Source organism: Esox lucius, chromosome 22 (assembly GCF_011004845.1).
Source record: "Esox lucius isolate fEsoLuc1 chromosome 22, fEsoLuc1.pri, whole genome shotgun sequence".
Lineage (NCBI taxonomy): Eukaryota > Metazoa > Chordata > Actinopteri > Esociformes > Esocidae > Esox > Esox lucius.
Window position 1 is genome coordinate 16,260,735 of NC_047590.1, and position 10,414 is coordinate 16,271,148.

Sequence of the window (10,414 nt, forward strand, 5' to 3'; positions counted from 1 at the left end):
CAACAGATGAGCTACTGTAGCTCAACAGATGACCTGAAGTTAATGCTGGTACTGATAGAAAGGTGTCAGAACACACAATGCACCGCAGTTTGTTACATATGGGGCTGCATAGGCGCCGACCAGTCCGGAAAGTACTTACAATGGGCATGTGAGCATCAGAACTGGGCCATGAAGCAATGAAAGAAGGTGGCCTGGTCTGATGAATCAAGTTTCCTTTTACATCACATGGATGGCCGGGTGCGTCTGCGTTGCTTAATTGGAGAACACATGGCACCAGGATGCACTATCTGAAGAAGACAAGCCAGCGGAGGCCGTGTGATGCTTTGGGCAATGTTCTGCTGGGAAACCTTGGGTCCTGCCATTCATGTGGATGTTACTTTGACACGTACCACCTACCTGAGCACTGGTGCAGACCATGTGCACCCTTTCATGGCAACAGTATTCCCTGATGGCATTGGGCTCTTTCAGCATGATAATGTGCCCTGCCACAAAGCAAAAATGGTTCAGGAATGGTTTGAGGGACACAACAGCGAGTTCCAAGGTTTTGACTTGGCTTCCAAATTTCCCAGATCTGAATCCAATGGAGCAATCCAATCGATCTCAAAACATCTGTTGGATTTACTGGACAAACAGGTCAGATTCATGGAGGACCCACCTCACAACTTACAGGACTTAAAGGATCTGCTACTAACGTCTTGGTGCCAGATACCACTGCACACCTTCAGAGGCCTAGTGAAGTCCATGCCTTGACGGGTCAGGGCTTTTTTAACGGCAAAAGCAGGATCAGTGTAGATTTTCGGTGTGAGTTTGAATCCTGCCCTCAATCGGTTGGTGGTTTTGGTTACCATGACCGTTGTTATGTCATTCTGTTCTCAACGAATTACACAAAGATTTGGTCTTAATATATTACCTTCATCGAGACCCCATGTGTGATTAAGTGTTCCCTCTATTTTTTGAGCAGTGTATATCAGCCCTGCTAAGGACCAATTGGACATGGTTATTTCTCAGTTGCATCCTGTGAATTTTACAAACAATCCTTGATTTTGTAAAATTACACTTCAGTTACACTAAATTACACTAAGGATGTCTGTCCCTGAAAAGAAAGAAAAAGGAGCAGGAGTTTAGTATATCTGAAGAATGTCAAGTAGGGCAACATGAGTTAAGCCGCCACCCCCTAACTAATTTCTTATAAAAAATGTCACGGTTTATTTTTTATTTATTTTTCTCTGGCTGCCACTGGCTCACTTAGTTTCACAAGACCAAAAAATAAGCATATATAGATGTATTATTTTGGAACTGCTTAAGTCGTACTTATTAACACTAAATAGTATTAAAATACTTTTCAAATAAAATAAAAGTAATACACTTAAAATAGTCCTAACTTAGGAATTAGGAGAGTATTTTAAGTGTACTAGAAATAATACTTTAAATTAGATTAATCCAATTGATTGTTTGGCCTGAACACGGTCATGGCTGATTTTAGGGTTTTATGAACCGGATTGTCAAAAATGTAATAAAAATTCTGTAGTATTACAAACCTATTAAAACTATTTGTTCATGTGTCTAAAGACTGCTGGAATTAATCATCTTCTCTTATTCAAATGAAATGACTTTTGCTTAAAAGGGCACTATGTGGAATCCTACTTAATCAATTAAACATGTACCATTTACGTAATGCTAATTGCTGTTGTTTTACTGTTAAAGTTGTATTAGTCAGTCCTACAGTAATCAAGTTCTTTAATTACGTAGTGTAGCGTTTTTCTTTGACTTTCACTTCTACATTATAGTGACTTGATTAAATGTTTGCTGTTGCAGACAAAATGGTTTGGTCAGGTGTTTGGCACTTACAGTGTGTTTAGTCATTTGTCAGCGTTAGAAGGAGGAAGTCAGTTCAGTTTTCAAAACTCATCAAAGCTTTGAGGATGTCATGGATGGGTGCCTGTATGATCTGTAAGACTTTTCTTCTGTAAATTAACTCAAAAATGTCTTTACATGCTGACTACTGATTATTTATTTTACATCTTGAAGTAAAGTGTTTCTAATTTATTCTCCTGTTATTAGGTGTGATTCAATTCTGTTTTGGAGCGCAGGATATCACAGTAAAATGTGTGGAACCTGGATACAACGTAACTATAAACTGCACTTTTACAACCACTATTCAGTTTGAATCAGATGATGTTAACTGGTTTATACATCGTCAAGCACAGCCTCCTGTGGCCATTTTAAAATCTTATAATAGTATGAACATACACCCTTTTTGTTTTATCAGTGATTGTCGTCAGAAATATTCATTACTACCAGAACATAAATTGATAATAAAGAACGTGACAGCAGATGATTGTGCAGTGTACTACTGTGTAAAGCAATACAAAGGTAGATCTGTATTCAGCAATGGCACCAGACTCATGACTACTGGTAGGTAAAAAAAAATTGCAATTATTTATTGTTTATATTGTCCCTGGATATTTTTTCTTCATGTTTGGACAAAGACACAGGTACATTAAAGTTCCTGGCATTGTAGTGATAGTATATTCTGAGATTTTTTTTTATTCCCGTAGGAAATCTTGCGAGTGAAAACCAATCAATACTAACAACAAACAGAGGTATGCCTGAATGATAAAAAAAGTTGTAGTTTACTGTTGTAGTCTACTGATTTATTAGTGAAATTCAGTATATTTACAATGTATGTTAATCAATTTCAGCTGATGAACATGGAGCATTAGAGAAAACCAGTGACTTCAACACAATGTGGCTAAAAGGTCTTCTTATTGGATCGGGTGTCTGGATTGCATTTCTCACTGGACTGGTGTCAGGTGGGTTTTTACAATCCACCTTTCTTTAAGCTGGATACCAGGCAAACATTTCATATATTTTGAAACAAGCAAAGTTAGGCTTTGATACGTTTTGTAACTACATGTAGACCCAATATATTGTACTTTGCAGTATGTAAGACCTTACTCATTGATGTTTGCTCACTATAGTTGTCTATGTACTGTTTGCATATTCATTTTGTCTAAATGGATTATTTCAGCCCTTTATATGAGTAATTTTAGCAGTATAAATTGTTTTAGCCATCTATATGGGTACTTAGACATGTATCTAGGTTATCTTAGATATTTCTACAGGTATTAAGAGACGTATCTGGGTTATCTTACATATTTCTATGCTTAGACAGGTATCTGGGTTATCTTCCATATTTCTATGGGTACTTAGACAGGTATATGGGTTATCTTAGATATGTCTATGGGTACTTAGACATGCATCTGGGTTATCTTAGATATGTCTATGGGTACTTAGAAATGTATCTGGGTTATCTTAGATATCTTTATGGTACTTAGACATGTGTCTGGGTTTATTTTCCCCATTTCAGTGCTGTGGAAGAGAGCGGCTCTCCAAAAGACTCATGACTCTCATCGAACCTCTGATTCACCTGGTGGGTCAGATGGACTGGAGGTCAGTATCTGCAATAGAAATATGAAGGAAATAATGCCTGTTAATGAAGGACAGGTTTTCATTTCCACATTGTTTTTTAGTACGAAGTGATACAACTGCCACTGCCAAAACGACCCAGGCCTGACCACAGCGCCACCACTACATATTCTGAAGTGCGGAATCTAAATCCTGAATAACAATTTCCTAATGAGGTCCCAAGTCTGTATTTGTCCTTACTCTTCCAATCTAGGGCCTATTGCAATAATACATATGACTTTGGTGAATAATTTGTTATAGAATATTACTTGAAAATATACCTTTTTTGTTGGAAAAGTGAGAAAGATTGTTTGTGTATTTCTGTTCAAGCCCACCTAGAGATTTGGTTAGGTGACCCACATTCATATCCTGTTTGAGAAAAGTGTTCTATTGTACCTTTCTGGGCGGAAGTTATTTTTGACCACAACTGAAGCTGCCATTACTGGCTTATTGATAATAGTTAATTCAGTTGTGGTCAAAGCTTGGTAAAAAGTTTAATATATTTTGTAATTTAATGACAAAACCACTGTATGGTTTTGAATGTCAGGGTCTTGCACCTATTTAAATTGTCAAAGTGTTCGTTCACAATTCATGTAGAATAAAACAAGTGTTGTTTTTTTGTTGTAGAAATTCTGTTTGAAACCCTCATTGCCCCCAAAGCAATAGATTATCCACCAGAGCATTTATGAACATACGTCATGAAGTTCAGTATGTGATGGTCAGGTACTGTATGTCACATGTGTATCTAATAAACCGTCCAGTGAGGGTCCCACGTTACAGTATTTTCCAGTAGTTTGAGCAGGTCATGCTCTGTTTTGCTAATGTTGTGGTTATATAGCTTTCTGTGGAACCAGAATGTGGTTGTTTTGCTGGAAACAATTTGAAGCCTTTTTAAAGTTTATGGAAACTATGAGTAGGTTGACTAGAGCCTTACACCATGTATTCTTTTAGCACTTCCAGTCTTTAGCACATCCTGAGTGATCAGACATATTTAGGTGAATTATGACCACTGAGAGATCCAGTATTTCAAGTATAAAATGGCCGCCGTCTCACCGACCAAGGTTCAATTGGGAGGTATAAAAACATGGAACAGTAAAGGAGTAGAGTCAATTAATGTGTAAAAAAACCAACTCTATATTTAGCAGCTCATAACACCCGACTCATGACTACTGTTAAGTGCACAGTATAATCAATATAGATTAGCATAAACAGAGTGTGACAAGTTAAGGGTTTATACAGTGGATATACACACCCCTGTTAAAATGCCAGGTTATTTTGATGTAAAAGAATGAGACAAAGATAAATAATGTCAGAACTATTTCCACCTTTTAATGTGACCTATAACATGAACAATTCAATTGAAAAACAAAATATAAATACAAATAAATAAAAAATCACAAATACCTGGTTGCATAAGTGTGCACACCCTTAAACTAATACTTTGTTGAAGCACCTTTTGATTTTATTACAGCACTCAATCTTTTGGGGTAAGAGTCTGTTAGCATGTCACATCTTGATGTGGCAATATTTGCCCACTCTTCTTTGCAAAAGCGCTCGCAAAAGTTCTCCAAATCTGTCAGATTGCGATGACATCACCTGTGCACAGCCCTCTTCAGATCACCCCAAAGATGTTAGCCAGACTGTTAGCATAGTGGAGTCTGTCAATAGCATAGCCAGAGTAGTTAGTACAGCTTTATGTATTGCCACTGTGACTCATTCCAGGCTGAGAAAAGTTAAAAAAAAGGTAGTGCAAACAAAAACAATCTTATTAAGATAAAGCCTTCCTCCACCTTGGTCACAAATAAAAATAAAAATGACTGTATCACCTCGCATCTCAAAATGGGACTCCAAAATGTTAGATCCCATGCTCCAAAGGCAGTTGCAGTAAATTAATTAATCTCTGATCATAAACTAGATGTTATTGGTTTATGTGAAACATGGCTAAAGCCTGATGAATTCATTGCCTTAAATGAGGCCTCTCCTCCTGGCTATACTAGTGATCATATCCCTCGTGCACCCGAAAAGGAGGGGGTGTTGCTAATATTTATGACAGTAAATATAAATTTACTCTCAAACATATCACTGATATTCATTCTTTTGAAGTTTTCCTCATGAAAGTTAACCAGTCCGATAAATCGTTTTACATAGCTACTATTTATAGGCCCCCCGGGCCATACACAATGTTCCTCAATGAGTTTCCAGAATTCTTGTCTAACCCTGTAGTCATGGCAGATAGTATTCACATTTTTGGCGATTTCAATATTCATTGAAATCGCCAAAAAAGTCCAATGATCCTCTTCAAAAAGCCTTTGAAGCCATAATTGACTCAATGGGTTTTATCCAACATGTCTCAGGTCCAACACATTGCCACAATCACACCTTAGATTTTGTCCTGTCACGAGAAATAGATATTGTAGATCTAATAATTTCCCCCCAAAATCCTGGATTTACATTAGAAATACATTAGACCCAGTTGCACCACTCAAAACATAAGAAATACGGAACAAGAAACGTGCTCCCTGGTAGACAGACAATACCAGAGCACTTAAGCAAGCCTCCAGAAAATTGGAGCGAAAGTGGCGCTCCACCGAGTTGGAAGTATTCAGACTAGCCTGGATAGACAGTACACTACAATACCGAAAATCACTCACGTCTGCTCGATCAGCTTATTTCTCCAACCTGATTGAGGTGAACAAAAACAATCCAAAATGTCTCTTTGATACAGTTGCAAAGTTAACAAAAAAGCAAAGCTCAACAAGTGAAGTGGGTCTTCACTTTAGTTGTAGTGAATCCATGAATTACTTTGATTCAGATCATCACCATTAGAAAACAAATAACTAACTCCTCCTTAAATAGTTCTGGTCCTCAAAATCTTAGTTATCCTAAAAATTTCCTGAAACTCCCTGACCAGGTGTCAATGGGGACACTTGAATTTTTTGATACCGTATCGCTCGACACATTCACTAAATTTGTAATGAGTTCTAAACCCACAAACTGTCAGCTAGACCCGATTCCAACAAAATTACTTAAGGAGCTATTTCCTGTGCTAGGTCAGCCAATGCTGAATATAATAAATTGCTCCCTTTCCTCAGGATGTGTACCAAACTCACAAAAAATTGCGGAAATTAAGCCTCTTCTAAAAAAAAATTTAATCTGGATCCCGACATATTAAACAATTATAGGCCAATATCGAACCTCCCGTTCTTCTCAAAAAACTTAGAAAAATGTGTTTCCCAACAACTGAATGGTTACAAAGAATGGTGTGAAAAGGGAAAAACATCCAGTATGCGGCAGTCCTGTGGGCGAAAATGCCTTGTTGATGCTAGAGGTCAGTGGAGAATGGGCCGACTGATTCAAGCTGATTGAAGAGCAACTTTGACTGAAATAACCACTCCTGGCTTGTCACAGCTACAGCAGTCTATGTCGCCAACCTTTTTGGTGCCAACATTTCCCATCTATCTTGAACACACCCCAGATTCTGTTTCATTATGCACACCTAGTTCTCATTCCCCAATCATTATGTGTATAAATGTTTCCTCTGTTTCCCCATGTCCTTGTGCAGTATTGCGAATGTGCCACCATGTGTGTGAGAGACAACCGGTTCTGTTTTTACCATACAACGGCAGCTCTGCATCTGTGAAATGTCCCGTTATCTCATCTTTCGTTTGTGCATGCTGTGCTGTAGCAGCCCTTTTCTTTTTGGGGGGTTAACTCTCTTCCAGAGTGCACTGGGTCAATGGAAATAAACCTGTTGTTTTCATCACCATCCCGTACCTGACTCCAACTCCTTATACTCACTGTGACACATACGTTCAAAACACCAGCTATTAGCCTAGGCTTAGAAGTATATGCTGTAGAACAAGGTGGCAATTTCAGTGTACATACTGTATGTTTGGAGTGAACTCTGTGTATGGTTAAAAATGTTTATTTGAGACCACTGCAGACTGACAACGTGGTTTTGTAGCGTGACAACTGTTGATGCTTACCACTTCCTATTTTCTCTTAGACAAAGATTTATTTAACATCACTTGTTTGTCACTGCATCCTGATGAATTAGACATATTCAGATATACACTGCTAAAAAAAATTAAGGGAAAACTTAAATAACACTTCGGGTCTCAATGAAGGAAATATATAAAAGATCAAAATCTTTACTGTACAATGTGTAATTCGTTGAGAACAAAATTACATAACGATGGTCAATGAAAACCAAAATCACCAACCAGCTGGATTCAAACTCACACTGAAAATCAAAGTAAACAATTGAAATCATAGGCTGTTCCAACTTTCATCACAGCAACTCATGTGACTCAGTAGTGTGTATGACCCCCACGTGCCTGTATGCACTCCCCACAACATCTGGGCATGCTCCTGATGAGACGGCGGGTGGTGTCCTTGGGGATCTCCTAACAGACCTGGATCAGGGCATCAGGGAGCTCCTGGACAGTCTGTGGTGCCACTTGGCGACATCGGATGCACCGATGCATAACATCCCAGAAGTTCTCAATTGGATTCAGGTCTGGGAAACGTGAGGGCCAGTCAATGGCATCAATGCCTACATCATCCAGGAACTGCCTACACACTCTGGCCACATGACACCGGGCATTGTCCTGCACCAGGAGGATCGCAGAGCCCACTGCACCAGCGTAAGGTCTGACAATGGGTTTGAGGGTTTCATCCTGGTACCTAACACCAGTCAAGGTACCATTGGCTAGAATGTGGAGGTCTTTGCGACTCTCCAAGGATATACCTCCTCAGGCCATCATTGACCCACCGCCAAACCGGTCATGCTGGTTGATGTTGCAGGCAGCATAACGTTCAGCATGGCGTCTCCAGACATTTTCACGTCTGTCACATGTGCTCAGTGTGAAGAGAACAGGGCGCCAATGGAAGACCTGCCAATTCTGGTGTTCTCTGGCGAATGCCAAGTACAAGTACAGTACAACGGAATGCAGTTAGCATCTAACCAGTAGTGCAAATAAAATGTACAAATATTAAGTATAATGTATATTACAAATATGACATACAGATGTGCAATGTATAGGGGCACAATGAAGGCAAATGCTGTTCAAATGGCAATTCTAAATGTGCTATGAAGGCAAGTGAAGGAGGGCAGAAATGTACAAGCATTAAGTATAGTGTATGTTACAAGTGGGATCGATAGTGGTGTGATGAGGCAAATGCAAATGGCAATATTGAATGTGTAATCAAGGCAAATTGATGGTGTAGCCTGTGCAAATGTAGGGATAGCAGCAATGAGGTTCACAATGTAGTCATGTACATGCAATACCTAAAAAATGAAGGCAAATTGAAGGTGCATGGTGGAATGGTGCAACTGCAATGCAGGGATAACAGCAATGAGGTCCCGAGGTAGACAAGTAGTGTAATGAGAAATGTCTGTTCAGGAAGAGTGGAAGTGTTTTTCGATGAAGAGGAGTGTCAGGCCCCATCAAGTCTCCAACAGACCCTTGCTGATATTAATCAGGGGTCCTGCATAACATTTGCTCCTCTAAAGATCTGGAACACCAGGTGTGGGCCATCAGCCCCCACCCACCTGAGCTCTCCTGGAGATGTGTGAAACTCTGAGTAAACTGGAATGTAACTAAATCCATGGTATTGTGGACATTTATCTGTAGTGTATGTTCCCCATAAAGGGCAGAATAGGCTGATATGAATAGATCAAACTTCAGAAGAGATCAATCTTCAAACTTCATTGTAGAAATGATTGTCCTTGTTGCACGTCTGACAACAACTGACAGTTCCTGTCCTTTGTGTTCATTGTGTTTACCAAGGTAAAGTAATGCTAATGACTATTTGGGGGAGAGGAACTAAAGGGTTAAAATTAAGAGACCACTGTAAACTGAAAGCTTCTGTTCCTCACTCAAAACCTTCCTTTTCGACTTTTTTGGAAAGGAAAGAAAAAGTTGCAGTGGTCTCTTGATTCTTTCCGGAGCTGTATATACCAAGAAAAACCGGGCCTAATTATATTACATTTATTATTAGCTGGTTAGCTATCTAATAGCCTAAAGGTCAAGTAATGGAAAAGATCCGCTTTCTTACCTAGCAAATATAATGGCCATCACAAACACACCAAACTATAAGGTATAAGATTGACACATCCATACATGTTATAGCTTATTTTCACACTGTTGTGCTTAGCTAGCTAGCAAACACGTTAGCTAACTGGCTAGGTAGTTCATAGACATAATAAAGAGCAGACACCGCATTGGCTGCTTGGCACGAGAAATACGGCCGCCATCTTTGACCGGTCATACTCCTAGTTGCGTTGCGTAGAAGCAGAAGCAACGATGCCAGAGCATTGTGCTGCATATTCCTGCTCAAATCATCGGACCATCGAAAGCAGGGCTTGGGGGATTACTTTTCACAAGTAAGATTTAACATTACCGTACTATTGGTTGTATTTTGTGACTAGAATATTACCAGAGAGTTGAGAAGGAGCAAGGATCTTTGATATTACTGTACTGAAATCGTAGCCAGCTAGCTAGGCTATGTTTACTGCACCAGCCGGTGTTCACCCAGCTATGATCTGAGACTTGATAAGTCCTATTCCATAACACTGACTTAGATTACAACTGACACAATAATGCTAATGTAGAAATAAAACTAATATTAATGGTATAACATTGGCCAGCTAATTTTACACAAGTGGCACAGACGGTATAATAAATATATAAAAGACGGTATTATCAGTTGGACAGTACCAGCTTTAACTAGTAACTTAGTATTTTGGTGGTAGCTTCACTATTTCCAAAATCAAGTAACTTTTCAGTAGTAGTAACTTTATTTACCAAGTAGCATGGCCACACAAGCTACACTTTTCTTGTCACGTGAAATTAGCACAACTTAAAGTAGCTTCCTATGTAGTGAACTAGCCTAGTGCTGTGTTTGTGTTACTTAGCTTGCTACATTTGACTGGGTGCTAGCT

The 10,414-nt window shown here is 39.1% G+C and overlaps 1 protein-coding gene across 1 annotated transcript; it reads left to right on the plus strand.

The window, feature by feature from the left end:
- The first annotated feature begins 1,893 nt into the window (after nucleotides 1-1,893).
- LOC109614917 lies at nucleotides 1,894-4,008 on the plus strand. Its single transcript, XM_020042256.2, has 6 exons — nucleotides 1,894-1,950; nucleotides 2,062-2,415; nucleotides 2,559-2,603; nucleotides 2,703-2,813; nucleotides 3,371-3,453; nucleotides 3,534-4,008. Exons 1-6 carry the CDS (start codon nucleotides 1,923-1,925, stop codon nucleotides 3,627-3,629), a joined length of 717 nt encoding a protein of 238 aa, XP_019897815.1. The 5' UTR covers nucleotides 1,894-1,922; the 3' UTR covers nucleotides 3,630-4,008.
- The last annotated feature ends 6,406 nt before the right edge of the window (nucleotides 4,009-10,414 follow it).